The following is a 20,498-nucleotide window of genomic DNA, read 5'->3' as shown; positions in this document are numbered from 1 at the left end:
CTAAGTAGAAGCTTTATTTCCATGATAAGTGAGATCCCTGTACTTCTTTGCCTACTTGCTAATAACAGTTACTACCTTTCTCAGGATGAATATATAGTTTAGGTTTCTAATATCTAAAAATCATGAGTCGGGAAAAACTATGGACATATCCCCTCATGAACATGAATATAGATGTGAAAATTCTAAACAAAATTTTAGCAAATAGAACCCAACACTATGAGAAGGATTAGACATCATACTCAAATGGGATTTATTTCAGTTCAGGAATACAAGGTTAGTTCATAATTTGAATATTAGTTCAGCATTTGAAAATCAACATGATCCACCATAGTAACACTATCATACAGTCATCTTAATGGATGCAAATAAAGCATTTGACAAAATCTAACATCAATTTTTAAAAAATGTTTATTTTGAGAGAAAGTGAGCATCTGAGTGGGGGAGGGGCAGAGAGAGAGGAGAAGAGAGGGAGAAACCCAAGCGGGCTCTGCACCATCAGGGTGGAGCCTGACACAGGGCTTGATCCCATTAACTGTGAGATCATGATCTGAGTCAAAATTAAAAGTTGGACACTCAATCAACTGGGCCACCCAGATGCTCACTAACATTAATTTTTGATAAAAACTCTCAGCAAACTAAAATAGATGGTAATTTCCTTAATCTGACAAAGAGCATCTAATAAAATCCTACAACTAACGTCATAATTAATGGTGAAACAAAGTGTTTTCTAGCTAAGATCAGGAACAAGACCAGGATGTCTTCCCTCATCACCTGTGTTCAATGTTGTTTTGGAGGTTCTAGCCAGTGTAATAAGATAGAGAGATACACACACACATATAAATGGCATCCACATTGGAAGTGAAGACATATTGACATGGTCTTTTATGTTGGAAACCTGATGGAATCTATAAGAAAGCCCTTGTTAGAGGTAGTGGATTTAGCAAGGTTGCAGGATATAAGAAAAACAAAAATCAAATATATTTTTACATATTAGCAACAGTTGGTAATTGAAATTAAAAAATAATTTACAATTGTATACAAATATTAAATATTTTAAGTTTCAGAAAGATGTCTAAGATCTGAACATGGAGAATTATAACATGTTACTTAGAAAAATTGAAGAACACCAGTGGAGAAATATGTACCACTCATGGATCAACTTAATATTGTTGGGATGTCATTTATAATTCAGTATAATTCTAGTGAAGATCCCAGTCAGCATTTTTATGGGAATTGACAAGCAAAGGGGTGCCTGGGTGGCTCAGTCAGTTAAGTGTCCGACTTTAGCTCAGGTCATGATCTCACGGCTTGTGGGTTTGAGCCCCGTGTTGGGCTCTGTGCTGACAGCTCAGAGCCTGGGAGCCTGCTTTGGATTCTGTGTCTCCCTCTCTCTGCCCCTCCCCCACTCATGCTCTGTCTCTGTCTTTGTCTCTCTCTCTCAAAAATAAACATTAAAAGTATTTTTTAAAAAAATTGACAAGCAGATTCTAAATTCACATGGAAATGCAAATATGTAGAATAGCTAAAACTTCTTTGAAAAAGAAGAAAAAAGTTGGAGGACCAATACTACCTGATTTCAAAATTTATTATAAAGCTACAGTAATCATGACAGTGGTATTGTCATGAAGACAGATAGATCAGAAGAACAGAGTATCCAGAGTCTAGAAACAGACATACACTATGGACAACTGATTTTGACAAAGGAACAAAGGCAATTCAGGAGAAAAAGGATAGGCTTTCAAATATATTGTAATAATGGTTCCAGGAATATAATTTGGTGATTCATCACTTACATATAACACCCAGTGCTCATCCCAACAAGTGTCCTCCTTAATGCCCCTTTAGCCCATTCCCCCCACCCAACACCCCTCCAGCAACCCTCAGCTTGTTCTCTATATTTAAGAGCCTCTTATGGTTTATCTCCCTCTCTGTTTTTATATTATCTTTGGTTCCTTTCCCTTACGTTCATCTGTTTTGTATCTTAAATTGCACATGAGTGAAGTCATAGGATACTTGTCTTTCTCTGACTGATTTTGCTTAGCATAATACACTCTAGTTCCATCCATGTTGTTGTAAATGGCAAGATTTCATTATTTTTGATTGCCAAGTAATATTCCATTGTGTATATATACCACATCTTCTTTATCCAGTCATCAATGGACATTTAGGCTCTTTCCATACTTTGGCTGTTGTCAGCAGTGCTGCTATAAACATTAGAGTGCATGTGCCCCTTCGAAATAGCACTTCTGTATCCTTCGGATAAATGCCTACTAGTGCAATTCCTGGGTCATAGGGTAGTTCTATTTTTAACTTTTTTTTTTTTTTAACTTTTTTAACCTTTATTTATTTTTGAGAGAGACAGAGCATGAGCCAGGGAGGGGCAAAGAGGGAGGGAGACACAGAATCTCAAGCAGGCTCCAGGCTGTCAGCACAGAGCCCATCATGGGGCTTGAACCCACAAATTGCAAAATCATGACCTGAGGCAAAGTCAGACGTTTAACTGACTGAGCCATCCAGGAGCCCCATCTATTTTTAACTTTTTGAGGAACCTCCATACTGTTTTCCAGAGTGGCTGCAACCAGTTTGCATTCCCACCAGCAGTGCAAAGCGTTCCTCTTTCTCTGTATCCTCGCCAACATCTGTTGTTGCCCGAGTTAATTTTAGCCACACTGTAAGGTGGTATCTCATTGTGGTTTTGATTTGTATTTCTCTGATGATGAGTGATGTTGAGCATTTTTTCATGTGTCTGTTAGCCATCTGGATGTCTTCTTTGGAAAACTGTCTATTCATGTTTTGCCCATTTCTTCACTGGATTGTGTTGGTTTTTATAAGTTCTTTATAGATTTTGGATACTAACCCTTTATCAGATATGTCATTTGCAAATATCTTTTCCCATTCCGTTGGTTGCCTTTTAGTTTGCTTCCTTTGCTGTGCAGAAGCTTTTTATCTTGATGAGGAATAGTTTGTTTTTGGGGCGCCTGGGTGGCTCAGCAGGTTAAGCGTCCGACTTTGGCTCAGGTTATGTTCTCACTGTTCGTGAGTTCGAACCCCATGTTGGGCCCTGTGCTGACAGCTCAGAGCCTGCTTTGAATTCTGCGTCTCCCTCTCTGTCCTTTCCCCACTCGCACTGTCTGTGTCTCTCAAAAAATGAATAAATGTTAAAAAAAATTCTTTTAAAAAGGAATAGTTCATTTTTGCTTTTGTTTCCCTGGCCTCTGGAGACATTCAGGTAAGAAGTTGCTGTGGCTCAAGTCAAAGAGGTTGTTGCCTGTTTTCTCCACTGGGATTTTGATGGCTTTCTGTCTTACATTTAGGTTTTTCATCCATTTTGAGTTTATTTTTGTGTATGGTGTAAGAAAGTGGTCCAGGTTCATTCTTCTGCATGTTGCTGTCCAGTTTTTCCAGCACCATTTGCTGAAGAGACTATCTTTCTTCCAGTGGATATTCTTTCCTGTTCTGTCAAAGATTAGTTGGCCATATGTTTGTGGGTCCATTTCTCGGTTGTCTATTCTGTTCCATTGATCTAAGTGTCTGTTTTTGTGTCAGTACCATACTATCTTGATGATCACAACTTTGTAATACAGCTTGAAGTCTGGGATTGTGATGCTTCCAGCTTTGGTTTTCTTTTTCAGGATTGTTTTGGCTATTCAGGGCCTTTTCTGGTTCCAGAGCGTCCAACTCTTGATTTCAGCTCAGGTTATGATCCTCGGGTTGTGGGATCGAGTTCTGTGTTTTGCTCCTCGCTGAGTGTGCAGCTTTGTTAGGATATTCTCTCTCTCTCTCTCTCTCTCTCTCTCTCTCTCTCTCTACCCCCCCTCCCTCCCTCCCTGTCTCCCTCTCTCCCTGTGTCCCTCCCTCCCTCTCTCCCTCCCTCTCTCCCTCCCTCCCTCTCTCCCTCCCTCTCTCCCTCCCTCTCTCTCTCTCTCTCTCTCCCTCCCTCTCTCTCTCTCTCTCTCCCTCCCCTCTCTCTCTCTCTCTCCCTCCCTCTCTCTCTCTCTCTCTCTCCCTCCCTCCCTCTCTCTCTCCCTCCCTCCCTCTCTCTCTCCCTCCTTCCCTCTCTCTCTCCCTCCCTCCCTCTCTCTCCCTCCCTCTCTCTCTCTCCCTCTCTCTCTCTCCCTCTCTGTCTCCCTCCTCCCTGCCCCTCTACCTCTTCCCCACTCATGCTCTCTCTCTCTCTCAAAAATAAAAAATTAAAAATATAAATAAATAAATGGTACTGAAACATTTGGATAGTCACAGTACACAAATATGAGCTTAGATACATACTTCATTAAAGTTTATTTATTTTGATTGAGAGCGAGCACGTAAATGGGGGGAGAGCAGAGAGAAAGAGAGACAGAATTCCAAGCAGGCTCCTTGCCATCAGCGCAGAGCCTGATATGGGGCACAAACTCAAGAACTGTAATGTTATGACCTGAGCCAAGATCAAGAGTCAGACGCTTAACCGACTAAGCCAGCCAGGTGCCCCTAGATACATACTTTAAACCATATACAGAAATGAGCTCAAGATAGAAAGTAGACCTAAATGTAAAACTTTTGATAACTTGAAGAAGGAAACATAGGAAAAAATCTTTATGACCTTGGGTTAGGCAAAGATTTCTTAGATATGACCCCAAAAGTATGCTCCATAAAAGAAAAGGCTGATAAATTGGACTTCATCAAAATTAAAAACTTCTACTCTTCTTCATAAGAATGAAAAGACAAGCCACAGTCTGGGAGAAAATATCTTCAGATTATTTATTTCATAAAGGACTTGTATCCAGCTATATAAGGAACTTCTTAAAATGAAATAATCTTCACCAAAAAAGATGTACATAGGGCAAATAAACATGCAGAAAAATGTATCCAGCTATATAAAGAACTTCTTAAAATGAAATAATCTGCACCAAAAAAGATGTACATAGGGCAAATAAACATGTAGAAAAATGCTCAACATCAAAAAAAGAAATGCTCAACGTCATTAACCATTAGGGAAATGCAAGTTAAAACAACAGTGAAATATACCACTGCACAATTCTCCGGATGGCTAAAGTTTGAAAAGCTTGCCATACTAACTCGGTGAGGCTGTGGAACAGCTGAAATTGAATATAAAAATGGCACAATCACTTTAGAAAATACACTAGCTGGTTTTTTTTTTTCAAAGATGTATCTGCATATATAAATACGTATACAAATATTCATAGTGACTTTATTTCTAATAGCTAAAAATTAGAAACAATCTAAATGTCCATCAACAGGTGAAAGGTTAGGCACATTATGGTAACCATATTATGGAATACTTCTGAGCATAAACCATTGATACATACATGTAAAAATGTGGATGAATGTCAAAATAATTGATTAAAAGAAGCCAGAGTATACACAATATCCCCTTTAAATGAAATTCCAGAAAATATAAAATTCTAGAAAACACAAACCACAGAAAGATCAGTGGTTGCTTAGGGTTAGGGAGGGGTAGGAGGAGGGATTACCTAGGGGCATTAGAATACATTTGGAGGTGATGGTTGTATTCCTTATCTTGATTTAATATTTTCATAAAGTTGTGCACTTTTTCAAAATTGTACTCTAAATTGATTTATCTCTGTGGGACTAGTATTTTTTAAGATATAATTCACATACCACATAATTCACCCATTTAAAGTGTACAATTCAGTGGTTTTAGTATGTTCATAGTATACAACCATCCCCACTAATTCTAGAACTTTTTCATCACCCCAAAAAGTAACCCTATAGCCATTAGTAGTCACTCCTTTTTCTCCCCAGCTCCCTCAGTCCTAGGTAAGACCACCAATTTATTTTCTCTGTGGATTTGCCTATTTGGGACATTTTATATAAATCATACATTATGTGACTTTTGTGACTGATGTTTTTCACTTATAATGTTTTCAAGGTTCATCCATGTTGTAGCATGTATCAGTACTTTATTTTTTTCAATTTTTTTATGGCTGCATAATATTTCAATTGTATGGCAAAACAGTATTTTGTTTATTCATTCATCAGTTGGTGGGCATTTGGTTGTTTATACTATTTAGTTGTTATGAATAATGAATATTTGTGTACAGATTTTTGTGTGACCATATGTTTTTCAGTTTTCTTAGGTATATGACTAGGTGTGAAATTGCTGGGTCATATGGTAACTCTTTAACTTTTGAGGAACAGACCATAGTATTTTAAGAGGTGCTCATCTGATCATGGTTAGCGTACAGCAGATTGTGCTAAATGGAAAGTACTGCCCATTCTGGGTTTTTTTGTTTTTTTTTTTAATTTTTTTTTTTTTAACGTTTATTTATTTTTGAGACAGAGAGAGACAAAGCATGAATGGGGGAGGGTCAGAGAGAGGGAGACACAGAATCTGAAACAGGCTCCAGGCTCTGAGCTGTCAGCACAGAGCCCGACACGGGGCTCGAACTCACGGACCGCGAGATCATGACCTGAGCCGAAGTCCACCGCTTAACCGACTGAGCCACCCAGGCGCCCCTTTTTTTGTTTTTTGTTTTTGTTTTTGTTTTTGTTTTGAGAGAGAGAAAGCACGCAGGTGGGGGAGAGAGACAGAGAGAGAGAGGGACAGAGGAGCTGAAGCAGGCTGTGCACTGACAGCAGCAAACCCCACTTGGGGCCCAAACTCTTGAACCGTGAGATCATGACCTGAACCAGAATTGAGATTCAACGGACTGAGCCACCTAGGTGCCCCACATCCTGTTTTTTTGTATTGAAATACATAAATATTTCAGTCCATGTATTTTCAGAAGCATTGTCTTTTTACCTGCATTCATAATAACATTTCAGTTAAAAAAAATTTTTTTTTAATATTTGTTTATTTTTGAGAGTGAGAGAGACAGAGAATGAGTGGGGGAGGGGGCAGAGAGAGGGAGGGAGACACAGAATCTGAAGCAAGCTCCAGGCTCTGAGCTGTCAGCACATAGCCTGACGCAGGGCTTGAACCCATGAACTGTGAGATCATGACCTGAGCCGAAGACGGACACTCACCTGCCTGAGCCACCCAGGTGCCCCAACATTTCACTTTTTCAAGCAAAACTTGTCAAACAAACGGTCTCTGTGATTCTTTTAAATGTTTCACCCAAACTTTGTAATAGTGTTCTCTGTTTTTACTTGTGTAAGCCATGTTCTGAATACCCAGTTTTGTATATGAGCTATTTTTTTCCTCTTATGCTTGTCTAAGTCTGCTCAGAGGCAAATGACCTGAAACTGTTCTTATCTTGGTGTTGATTTGGTATACATTTGTGTAATGCATTTTTTATCCTGTGTTCTGTGGTCAGGGTACGCTATTATTTTGGGACAGGTACATTGATATTATTTGTTTGCACTAATTTGTGGTTTCCAGACAAGTAACAAAATGCCTTATGCTGATGTTGAAGCTGCTTCTGAACTTGGGTTCCTTCAGAATTTTTACATGTGTTAGATGTGGTAACAATTTGTATATAATTATCAATGCATATTATTGATATTATGGTCTTGGTGCTTGATTTTTCTTCTATTCAAATTTTCACATATTTAGTTTTATTATTATTTGAGAGAGGGAGAGCGTGTGTGCTTGAGCAGGGGAGGGGGCGGAGAGAGAGAGAGAGAGAGAATGAGAATGAGAATGAATCTCAGGTAGGCTCCATGCTCAGTGTAGAGCTCAACATGAGGCTCTGGGGTCATGCCCTGAGCTGAAATCAAGAGTCGGACGTTCAGCCAGTGGAGCCACCCGGGTGCCCCCATACTTAGTTTTTTCCTTTGGAGAGTTTTCTGTGAGCAAACTTTATGGAATTTTATTCGTATAGTACAGGAACTGTACATTTCCTATAGTTTATGTGAGTTGGATGTTGGAGAACATGGAGGGGGTCATACTTTTTCACTTATTAAAGGCAAGTGTAGTTTTGGATATTTAAATGTTGCATTTACCTTGGAATTTGGAGTCAAGAAAAACTTTGTGTTGTAAACCACTTTTCAGACTAGAAGCAAGTGATCTTTACCAGAGGGGGCTGTCACTAGAAAACAAAGGGAAATAAATCTGATATGATAAGAAGTACAAATGGCATTTAAAATGAAAAGGTGCTTTATCTCATTAGTATTTAGAGAAATCTTATTTATGTTTTTCTTATCAGATTGGACATTAGAAATTTTAAAAATTTGTTAAAAAATAGTATTGGCAAGAGTATGGAGAATGTAAGCTCTTATACTCTGGTAGGAGTATAGATTGGTATAGCCCTTTGGAGGATAGTTTGGTACTATCTAACAAAATTTAAAATACTCAGTAATTTTATTTCTGTGCTTTCCATAAGAAAGAAAGAATGCTTCCTACTACATTTTATGGGGCTAGGATAACCTGATAGCAAAACCAGACAAGGATAGGACACAAAAGGAAAATCAGAAGCCAATTCACTTGATTGTAGATGGAGAAAACCCCAGAATAGAGTCCAGCAATCTACTGTGTTCATCCTAAGAATTCAAGGTTGGGTTAATATTAAAGGCTAGAAGCAGTGATAACATTTAAGGAGAGAGAGACGCCTGGGTAACTCAGTCAGTTGAGCATCAGCTTTGGCTCAAATCACGATCTCACAGTTCGGTTCGTGAGTTTGAGCCCTGCATTCGGTGAGCTTGTGCACCGGGCTCTGCACTCTCTCTCCCTCTCTCTCTGCCCCTCATGGGATTCTTTCTCTCACCCTCTCTCTCTGCCCCTCAATCACTTGCGCGCTCTCTCACTCAAAAATAAATAAGTTAAAAAAAAATGAAGGAGAAATTAAGACATTCCCAGATAAACAACGTTTCAGGGAGTTCATTGCTAATAGATAGGCCTTCTATATAAGATATGCTGAAGGGAGTCTTTCAGGCTCACTACAGACCTATTGAATTTACTTTCTGGAGTAGGGCCAAAGAATATACATTTTAAACAAACCCTCCTGTTTATTCTTACACACCAGAAACAAAAACAGAAACAAAAATCTTACAGTGAGATGCCATTTTCAATCTAGTAGGTTGGTAAAAACTAAAAAGAAAAAAGACCTATGATATTTAGTGCTTGCCAGGATCTGGTGCAATGGAAACTCTTGGTGGATGTGTGAATTGGCACAACTACTTTGGAAGACAGTTTGGCATTGCCTTGTAAAGTAAAGACGTATAGACCATATAAAGTTGTATATGTCTTACCAACGGAGAGACCGTTCTGCCTCTGTAGCCGAAGACACATACATGAATGTTCACACTGGCTGTTATAGCAAAAACCTGGAAACAGTAAGATGTTTATTGAGAGGAGAAAAGATTTTAAAAAGTATGGTATAAAGTGTGTGTGAAAATGAATGCACCAACATGTGCAGCCAAGAAAGCAAGTGCTTTCATAAAGCACTTTCATAATCCGTAAGGCCCATGTTATTAGGGGTATATGCATTTCTAGTGAAACTATGAAGAAGAGGGGATGATAAAAAAATTACGGGTAGTGGTTAACTCTGGAGGTTGGGGCAGGGAGGGACACAGGGTTTCGGTGGCTTTAGTGACCTGAACTAAGAGATGGTTACATGGGTATATATTTTATTTTCTTATACCTCATTTATTATGTTATTTTAGATGTATCAAATACTAGAGATCATAGTAAAAATGGTAAAGACTAGATAAAATACAAAACATCCAGGCTATGCTACTGTTGAAAAGAATGATATGACAGTGTGTGTTCTAAGTCAGTGCAAGCCTTTTTTTCCCCTCGAGGCATGGCTTTTATCCCTTATGTAACATTTGCAGTTTGTCTTCCTTTGGGGGGAGGGGTAGTGTCTTTTCCCACTTACAAATGAAATCCATTAGGGCAGAGGTTCTTTTTTTTTCTTTTAAAAATTTTATTCATTTCTGCATCTTAACAGTTCCCAGAAAGTGATTGGGACAGAGTACATGCTAAACAAACATTTGTTGAATGAGAGAGAGAGAGAGAGAGAGAGACAGAGAGACAGAGAGACAGAGAGAGAGAGAGAGAGAGAGAGAGAGAGAGAGGGAGGGAGGGGGAGGGAGTGTGTGTGCGTGTGTGTGAACACTTATATTTAAAGATTGGAATTCTATACACCAAAGTAACCTCTGAGTAGGAGAGTAGAATTAGGGGTAGGAATTGGTCATGGCTGAATGGAGACTGGATTGCACTTCATATTTTATATCCTGCGTTCGCATTTTTGTAACATTGATTGTGTATTTTTTAATTAAAAAGGAAGGAAACATCTTTGAAAATCAAGAAGCAAAATGTAAACTGGAAAAAATAGCAAAAAATAACATTATTGACAAACCTAATCAAGAGTTGTTTAATTTCAGGAATTGAGTATGTGGAGACTAGAGTGGGGTCTGGAATCAGCTCAGCTTTTTTTTTTTTTTTTTTTTTTTTAAATGTTTTTATTTATTTTTGAGACAGAGACAGAGCATGAGCAGGGGAGGGGCAGAGAGAGAGGGAGACACAAAATCCGAAGCAGGCTCCAGGCTCTGAGCTGTCAGCTCAGAGCCCAACGCAGGGCTCGAACTCACGAACTGCAAGATCAGGACCTGAGCCGAAGTCAGATGCTTAACCGACTGAGCCACCCAGGCGCCCCAAGAATCAGCTCAGCTTTAACTTGCAGCTGTGCTGCTGACTCTTTGTAGAGGAGGCCGTTGTTAGTATGAGTCTCTGGAGGAAATGTTTAGTCTGGAGATGAGCTGTGAGGATTTTAAGACCTAAGGTCATGTGCCGAGCAGTTTTGTCTCCCTATTATTATATATACATTAAATATAGGTTTGTCTGTTTGATTTAAAACTTTGCAACAAAACAAAAAGACAGGATGTGACCAGGATTATGTACTTGGTTGGATGGAGTGAAATAAGTAGTGTTGTTCTATGGAACTCTTAAAGTATCTGGTGTACAGGTAAATAAAATTTAAATTATTTTAGTGGTGGTTTGTTTTTTCCATTCACTCTTTGTTGAATAATCCCTTTGCCAAACCCAACAAACACACATCCCCACCCCCAGTCCTCTCCCTATACCCCCAACAACACCCTTTTAATGATAAAATAAAAGTATATACAACAGAACGGTCTTAACAGATATTTCTACACTGTCTTGTTAAAGCTTTGACAATACCCCTTTTTGATGTAGCTTCTAGATCCAAGAGAAGTATTTTATAGACCTCTGTCTCCACTCTGTGGTGACGGTGCTTTTTTACAAGTGTATGTAAATATAGCCATTTTATTTAAATCTTAGATTATTATATAGTAGAAATATGGATGTCATTTGTGATAAAATAGAAGAATATAACATTGATCTAAATGGTTGCTTATGCGTAGGACAGAAGTCCATGATCATCTCTGGCTCACATTTTTACTTCAGAAGGGGAACTGGTCAGAGGCCTGTGGATATGAGCTCAGTGTTAAGGAAGGGGTCCAGCTTTTGGTTCGTTTCTATATGAAGGAAATGAAGTTTCTTAGTATGTAAACCCCAGCCTCCATGCTTGCATTTGAAAGGTATCTCTTTTCTCCTCCATAGACTTGAGGAAACGTATACTTCTTTAATTTTTTAAAGTTTATTTCTATATTTTGAGAGCATGCAAGTCAGGGAGGGGCAGAGAGAGAGAAGGAGAGAGAGAGAATCCCAAGCAGACTCTACACTATCTGCACAGATATGGGCTTTATCCATGAACTATGAGCTCATGACCTAGGCCTAGATCAAGAGTCCGACACTTAACTGACTGAGCCACCAAGGCGCCCCAACATATACTTCTTTAGTTTGGAGCTGCTTAATTTCAAAGTGTTAAAAATTATTCCTCTCTTTTTTCAGTATTTGTTCTTACCATTTCCTCTTTCCTCTGATCTTGAAACGAGTAATGTGTTCTTTATTTCTGTTTTTTACTAGCTCTGGGAACATTTGGACCACACGATGTTTTTCCCAGACTTCAGACCATTTCTAAGTAGCAGTCCACTGGACCAAGATAATAGAGGCAATGAGAGGGGTCACCAAACTCATACCGACTTCTGGGGACCAAGTCGGCCTCCACGGCTGCCAATGACTCGAAGATATAGATCGCGGGGAAGTACTCGTCCTGATAGATCCCCAGCTATTGAAGGGTGAGTGAGTGTTTTTAAGTTCTCTTTAATGGTAGTTTCAGTGAAGGACGTATTGGCTTAATCTAATCCTTATAGGTTCTCATACTTCTTACCTTTATGGATAAGATGGAGATCTATAGAAAGAATGAAGGTGAAGTTAAATTGAATGTCTGTACTCAACTACTACCAGTTAACGAGTGATGATAAACTAAAGGATGATGAAACTAATGCTATAGGTCTCTGGTTAATTTTATTATTAGTGTCTCAGATTAATATATAGGTGATATATTTGTTTATCAAAATTTCAGAAGATATGGAGAGGGAGGGATATCCAATATATTGGGTGACATTAGGATTCAAAAAGACCTCAGCAAGTTGGAGCAATGGACTTAATATGAAATTTACTAGGAATAAATGCAGAGTCTTGTCTAATTGTATTAGACACTGGAGATACAGTGGTGAGCAAAACAGATGCTGGCGCTTGATCTCATGTAGGAATAATAGATTTTGTAAATGTTTGCCATATGCATAGGACTGTGCTTAATGCTTTCTCTGCTTATCTTATTTAATCCATATGGACTAGTAGGTGCTATTGCTGTTCTCCATTTATATAAGAATAAACTGAGACTCAGATAAATAAAATAACCTGGATCAGTGGTAGAGCCAGGATTTACTTGAACCCAGGGATATATAAATCTAGTGCTGCATGGCAGCCACTAGCCACATGTGGTTATATCAATTTAAATTAATTAAAAGTTAATAAAGCTCAAAATTCTTCACACAGCCATATTTCAAGGGCTCAGTAGCTACAGACAACTAGTAGTTACCATATTTTACAGCACTCATAGAACATTTCCATTATCTCAGTCCTATTGGACAATGCTGTTCTAGAGCCTGTACTCCCTCACACATACACACAACTTCTAGGTTTTATTATTAATAGTTTACTATACTTATCACCTACCTATCCATCTGTTTGTCCATTAGTTCATATTATATCTTATAAATTTCAAAGTTAGTTGTAGACATTTCTTCTTAGGACAGTCATAGAATATAGGAAATCTAATTTAATGGCATTGTCTAGGACGAAAACCAAAAAATCTCAGACCATTATAAGAATGTATGGTGCTTAGAGGTAAATCTGTGCCAGTTAAACTGCATATAGATTACTTTAGCTGCTCTACCTAGTGTGGATTGCATTGTTGAACCTAGCTAGTTCTTCTCAAATTTTACTTCCTGTGCACTTTTTTTTTCTCCCACCCACTAAACTGCCAATTTTGGATCCGTGTTGTGGTTTGCTTTTCCTTGCTCCTCCCCTGGGGGATGGCTGAGCACTGCTGGAAGAAAATCATTAAGTGTGCCCGTCGATGCCCCTGCAACTGGCAAAGTATATTTAATCTTCATTAGACTGTCAGTGCTTTTGATTAGTCTTTTAATTTGCATTCCCCTCAGGAAATATTTTGATCTTTCACCAAATTTCATTCCAGATTTCCCATCTGGTAGGCTGATTCTCAGCAGCTGACTTATATTCTTCATTTTGAAAATTGAGGCCTTAGACATGAACTCCCAAAAACCCTGTGTCCAGTTTCTGTACCTAATATTTATTTCTCCTTCCAGTCTCCTGAGATGAGGTATCCTTTGTTTTCAAAGTAACTCTACCAGCCCATGTTTCTGATTCATTCTTTACCAGCTTCTTCTGAGATTTAGTTTCATCCATTTTCTTCTCCTTGCTCCCCTTTTCCCCTTTGCTACTCCCCACCCCCCCACACTTCCGCAGCATGGTTTTCAACACTGGCTGTACATTAGTGTCACTGAGGATATTTTAAGAAACACTGATGCCTGGTCCCGGTCCCCAGGGATTCTGATTTAAGTATTCTGAGTGAGATCCAGGCATTGGTAATTTTTAAAACCTTCTGAGGTTATTCTGATTTTAGCCAGAGTTGAGAACATCACTTTAGTTACTGCCCAATCTTACTTCCTTTCTTTTTCAATAAAATTTCCTAAGAGGACTCTGCATTTATTTTGTGTACTTTCTCATCTCTTATTATTACTGTGCTACTATAATTTGGCCCTCCTATCACTAAAATCGCTGGTGACCTTCTAGTTGCAGACCCAATGGATACTCGGAAATCTTTATTGTTTGGCTCTAACTTACTGAATTCAACATTTTCCTCCCTCTTGAAATTCTCTACTTCTCTGATTTCCATGACAGGAAGTTTTCTCGATCTACCTCTTCTCAGACTTTTCCTTCTTGTGGATATTTCCTAAATATTTGTTTTCCCAAGGTGTTTTCTTTATTCTGATTTTCTTTAGTCTGTAGCAGGGTTCTTAGATTTGGGACTTACTGACATTTTGGACTAGATAATTCTTTGTCGTATGGGGGCTCTCCTGACTTCTGCCTACTACATGTAGTAACCACCCCCCCCATCCCTCCATTTATTTATGACCACCAGAAATGTCTTCAGAAATTGCCAAATGTCCCTTGAGGGAGCAAAATTTTTGTCTCTCAATTCTTAGGTTCTCTCATAATTCTAATAATTACTTACATACTAAAGATTCTCGGAGCTGTATTTCTATTTTGACCTTTCCCCCTAATGTTAGACTTGAATATATAACCTCTTGTTAGACATTCCCATCTGGATATTCTATAGATGCTCCAACCTCACCAAGATGGAAGCGAAATTCTTTTCTTCCAAACCTGATCCTTTTTCTCTATCTGATTTTGATTGGAAGTACCATTCTCTACCCAATTTAGAAACTGAGACATTAACCTGGACTCTTTCCTTTGTCTCACTCAAGTCTCCAGTCAGTCATTAATTCTTCCTGATCTTTATTTCCTATTTCTCAACTCCTGTTTTGCCCGGCCATTTCCCCTGTAGTTCACATCCACACCTTTTCTTACTTGCCTGCACTCTTGCACTAGCCTCCTGCCTCTTCCTTCTCCTTCAGAGCTCTCCCACATTACCCTTGCAGGATCATATACCTAAACTTTCAAATCTGTATCACTTTCTTATATAACATCCATTCTCATAGGGTTCATAACTTCACATACAAGGTCCTCTGTGTATTTGGACTCTCCCAACCTCTGCAGCCTTGTTCCCTGTCACTTCCTGCTTTTCTTTTATTCTGCCAATATAAAGCTTATTCTCTGCATACACCATGCTGTTTCTAGCTTCTTTATCTTTGCTTAATCTGTTTCCTCTGGCAGAAATACCTTTACTGCTTTCTTTCTTTTTTTCTCTTTATTTTTTTTTAATGTTTATTTATTTTTGAGAGAGAGAGTGCAAGCAGGGGAGGGCAGAGAGAGAGGGAGATACAGAATCCAAAGCAGGCTGCAGGCTCTGAGCTGTCAGCACAGAACCCAGTACTGGAGGGGTCGGATGCTTAACTGACTGAGCCACCCAGGTGCCCCCTTTTACTGCTTTCTTAACCCAATTAATCTTCTGGTGAATTTAAGAAACCTCATCTGACCTCAGGACTATATCAAATACCCTTCTTTGTGCTCTCCTAAGGCACCTCACGTACTCCCCTAACATAGTTCTAACTGTGCCAGTTGAAGTTCTATTAATACTAGCTAGCATGCAGGAAGCATACCATGTCAGGCTTGACATTCATAAGCCCATTTAATGTTCCCCAAAACAAGGTGAAGTAGGTACTGTCGAGGAAAATTGAGATTGTACCTTATTAGAGTATATGTTAGTTATCTGTTGTTGCATAACAAATTATCCTAAAACTTGGTGACTTGAAGGGTAATAATCACATATTATCACTCACAGTTCTTTGAGTCAGGAATTCAAACAGAGCAGGAGATAGTTTGTGCTGTGTGATATCTAGGACCACAGCTAGAAGACTTAAAACCTGAGGGCTGAAATCCTTTGCACACCTATTTGTGTACGTGTCTGGTGGTAGTGCTAGCTGGTGGCTGGGCATCTAGTTCATGCTGTCGGCTGGAAAAGCCACACATGACCTTCCTTGTTTTTTGGTTTTTAAGTTATTTATCTTGAGAGCGAGAGCACAAGCAGAGGAAAGGCAGAGAAAGAAAGAGGGAGACAGAGAATCCCAAGCAGGCTCTGTGCTGTCAGCATGGAGCCCAAGGCAGGGCTTGAACTCATAAACCGAGATAATGACCTGAGCCAAAACCAAGAGTCAGATGCTCAACTGACTGAGCCACCCAGGTGCCCTTGACCTTCCTTAGTTTTCAGTCAAGTTTAGTTTTTTTTGTTTTTTTTCCCCCCCAAGATGTCCATTCGTTTGTATTTGTCTGAGTGTTTCTTCATTCAGATTAAATATCTGGACAAGAATATCAAATAAATGATGTATCTTTCTCAGTGTTTCATAACAGAGGGGGCACATGATGTTAACTTGTCCCATCATGGATAATGTTAAGTATGACCATTTGGTTAAGGCAGTGTCTGCTAAATTTTTCTTATAAAGAAAAATTATACCCCTTTTCCTCTGTAATTAATAATCTGGAGTGATACTTGAATATTAAATATCTAGTTCCTAATAGTTTTTTACTTAATGATATTAAAATCTATTGATGATTCTTGCCTGAATTATTACCATAATGGCTATAAAATAATGATTTTTCTATTTCTGTGATTCATCCTACAGATATCAATCTACTGTAAAAGATTTGCTCTTTTCCTTGCCCTATCACCAGTGTACTACTTGTTTATTTTAGAGTGGACTCATGGATTTTATTTTTATTTAATTATTATTCATTTTGATGCTCAAATAATTACAATTTCTCCAGAGGAATTGGATCTAAGCATGGTAGGCAGCCACATCCTTTATTTAAAAAAAAAATTTTTTTTTAAATTCTGTATTTATTTTTTGAGAGAGAAACAGAGAGTGTGTGTGGGGGAGAAAGACAGAGAGAGAGGGAGACACAGAATCTGAAGCAGATCCAGGCTCTGAGCTGTCAGCGCAGAGCCCAGCACAGGGCTCGAACTCACTAACTACGAGATCATGACCTGAACCCAGGTGTCCCAGCACATCCCTTTAAGTTAATAAGAGAGTTTGGGTGTCAGAGTAATGTGATCCGCTTGTGTTTCTCTCATTATTAGCTGATAATATCTGGCCGACTGGATGAACACAGTTTCTGCTGGGGTTCCTGTAATGGGAATAAAATTCTTTCAAGAAGATTCTTTTAGTTGTTAAATAGGAATGGGAGACTTATTCTAATTTGTCCTTTCTACTGTGTGAATGCTTAAAAACACAGTATGAATGCCCTTGGGCAGCCTTATATTTTGTCTGCAATCTGAGAGAAAAGGAGAAGCTAACTAGCATTTATTAAATGCCTAGAATTTTCAGGCACTAGGCTATATACACTCTTCTCACAGAGTGCTGGAGCTGGGCCATGTACAGTTAAAATAGGCAGGGGTCAGATTTTAATATCTTTTGCTCAAAAATTCCTTGCCAGATTAATAAAATATCAATGTGAACATATTAGGCTTGATTCAGTCCTCTTGGTTGCTTTGTTTCTTTATTCCATTGGAAATTGTGGTCTACTCTATTATCACATTGTCCCTTTAACTAATAGAGGAAAGAGAAAGAAGTAAGCTTCCTTTTCTTATACGTCCTTTATAGCTAATCATATTACCTTAGTAATGTATAACCTGACTTAATGATGGCTTAAAAAAGAATTTTTTTTAAACACATAACAAGATATCTGTAGCTGGGTGGCAGTAGGATAGTTCAGTATCTTAACCATGTTAGGGTTGGATCTCTGTGATTCTCTTGATCTTTCTGTCATGCTTAACTGCCTTAAAGCCTCAGGAAAGAAGAAAGGGAAAGGGGATAGTATCAGCTTATTTGTTCCTTTTTTCAAAGGAAAGGAAAATCTTTTCTACTCTCCCACTCCCTCCTCTATATCCCCTGCCAAGAAAATTCCACTCACCGGGCACTTTGTCACATGCTCCCCATCCCCAGCTGTAAAGAAAACTGGGAGAGTGTGGATTTAGCTTTTGAATCCTTTGTAGTAGGAGGTGGTAGGGGAGAAGGGTGTTCAGAATGGATTTGGGGTCAGACAGCCAGTGTCTGCTAATTAGCTATTTTCTTTTCTTTCTCTTTTCTTTCTCTTTTCTTTCTTTCTTTCTTTCTTTCTTTCTTTCTTTCTTTCTTTCCCTCCCTCCCTCCCTCCCTCCCTCCCTCCCTCTCTCTCTCTCTCTCTCTCTCTTTCCTTCCTCCCTCCCTCCCTCCCTCCCTTCCTTCCTTCCTTCCTTCCTTCCTTCCTTCCTTCGGCTTAATGCCCAATGTGGAGTTTGAACTCATGACCCTGAGATTGAGAGTTGCCTGCTCTGCTGACTGAGCCAGCCAGGTGCCCCTAATTAGCTGTTTTATTAGCAAATAGAAAAAGTAACATGTTATTTCAGAGTAATTATAGCACAGTTAACATGTATTTTACATTAATGTTTCAGCAGTCTTCAGAAGATTTTGATCTTATTCTTGTAAAACATGTTAACCATCAGCACTCTCTTCCCTCAATGCAGCCTTTTTTTTTTTTTTTTTTGGTGAGTGTCATGAACTCAGTGATTTTTGGTTCTTAATCAGTGTTTTCTATATTTTAGTCATTTAATTCTTACCTTGTTGATTTCTCCCCCTCTCTATAATTATTATTATCATTTAAAGTTTTCATTTAAGAAACCTACCTGCTTTTTACCATATTCAGACATACTGCGAAAAGAAGCTTCCTATTATTACCCATGTAAACATTATTGACTATGTAGATGGAAAAACATTTGCCATTAGTAGAAAGTAACCATTAAAGTAAATGTATTAAAAATGAAGCAACATTATCTCATAAGGGGTTAATATCCAAAATACAGAAAGAACTTATACACCTCAGCACCAAAAACCTCTAAAGAATCCGATTAAAAATGGGCAGGGAATCTGAATAGACATTTTTACCAAAAAGACATACAGATGTCCAACATGTACATGAAAAGATGTTCAGCATCAGTAATCATCAGGGAAATGCAAATCAAAATCACAATATGTCACCTCACACCTGTTAGAATGGCTGTTATCATTAAAGACAAGAATAACAAATGTTGGTGAGAATGTGGAGAAAAGAGAATGCACCCATGTGCACTGTTTTTGGGAATGTAAATTGCTGCAGGTGGTATGAAAGACAGTATGGAGGTTTCTCAGGAAATTAAAAATAGAACTACCATTTGATCCAGCAGTTCCATTTCTGGGTATTTGATGAAAATGAAAACACTAATTTGAAAAGATATATGTACAACACCACCCCCTGTGTTTATTGCAGCATTATTTACAATAACTAAGACATGGAAACAGCCTGAGTGTCCATCAACAGATGAATGGATAGGGGCGCCTGGGTGGCTGAGTCAGTTGAGCATCTGACTCTTGATTTCAGCTTAGGTCATGATCCCAGGGTCATGGGATCAAGCCCTGCATTGGGCTCTGCACTGAGCATGGAGCCTGCTTAAGACTCTCTTTCTCCCTCAACCCTTTTCCCCTACTCGTGCTCTCTCTCTTTAAAAAAAAAAAAAAAAAAAAAAAAAAAAAAAAAATTGATGGCACTAAAACAGACACTCAGATCCATGGAACAGAATAGGGAACCCAGAAATGGACCCACAAACGTATGGCCAACTAATCTTTGACAAAGCAGTCAAGAATATCCAATGGAATAAAGACAGTCTTTTCAGCAAGTGTGCCAGGAAAAACTGGACAGAGACATGCAGAAAAATGAACCTGGCGGACCACTTTCTTACACCATACACAAAAATAAACTCAAAATGGATGGAAGACCTAAACATAAGATAGGAAGCCATCAAAATCCTAGAGGAGAAAGCAGGCAAAAACCTCTTTGACCTTGGCCACAGCACCTTCTTGCTCAACACGTCTCTGGATGCAAGGGAAACAAAAGCAAAAATGAACTATTGGGACTTTATCAAGATAAAAAGCTTCTGCACAGTAAAGGAAACAGCAAAACTAAAGGCAATGGACGGAATGGGAGAAGATATTTGCAAACGACATATCAGATAAGGGGTTAGTATCCAAAATCTATAAGAACTTATCAAACTCAACACCCAAAAAACAAATAATCCAGTGAAGAAATGGGCAATATATGTTAGGTAACCCAGTATATTAACATTTCAACACATAGTCAATATAAATATTCTTTTTGTTTTGTTTTCCAAATTTTTATTTAAATTCTAATTAGTTAACTTATAGTACAATACTGGTTTCAAGAGGGGGATTTGGTGATTCATCACTTACATAAAACACCCAGTGCTGATCATAACAAGTGCCCTCTGTAATACCCGTTCACCTATTTAGCCTACCCATACCCACCTTCCTCCACCAACCCTCAGTTCTCTATCGTTAAGAGTATCTTACGGTTTGCTCCCCCGTTCTCTTTTTTCCCTTCCCATTTGTTCATCTGTTTTGTTTCCTAAAATCCACGTGAGTGAAATCATACAGTA

At 38.6% G+C, this 20,498-nt stretch overlaps 1 protein-coding gene across 3 annotated transcripts in view; it reads left to right on the top strand.

The window, feature by feature from the left end:
• RNF115 (ring finger protein 115) overlaps positions 1 to 20,498 on the top strand; it is an 88,925-nt gene that overhangs the window by 37,463 nt on the left and 30,964 nt on the right. For all 3 annotated transcript variants that reach the window (XR_006206671.1, XM_042953710.1, XM_042953709.1), the window contains one exon: positions 11,852 to 12,063. Coding sequence is in view for 2 of the 3 variants with exons in the window: in XM_042953710.1 (XP_042809644.1) it covers positions 11,852 to 12,063 (212 nt within the window). In the remaining variant the exon portion in view is untranslated. The remainder of the gene's footprint in view (positions 1 to 11,851; positions 12,064 to 20,498) is intronic.

The sequence above is a fragment of the Panthera leo genome, chromosome C1 (genome assembly GCF_018350215.1).
Source record: "Panthera leo isolate Ple1 chromosome C1, P.leo_Ple1_pat1.1, whole genome shotgun sequence".
In the NCBI taxonomy this organism is placed as follows: Eukaryota; Metazoa; Chordata; class Mammalia; order Carnivora; family Felidae; genus Panthera; species Panthera leo.
This window is presented reverse-complemented; position numbering and strand designations above follow the sequence as displayed.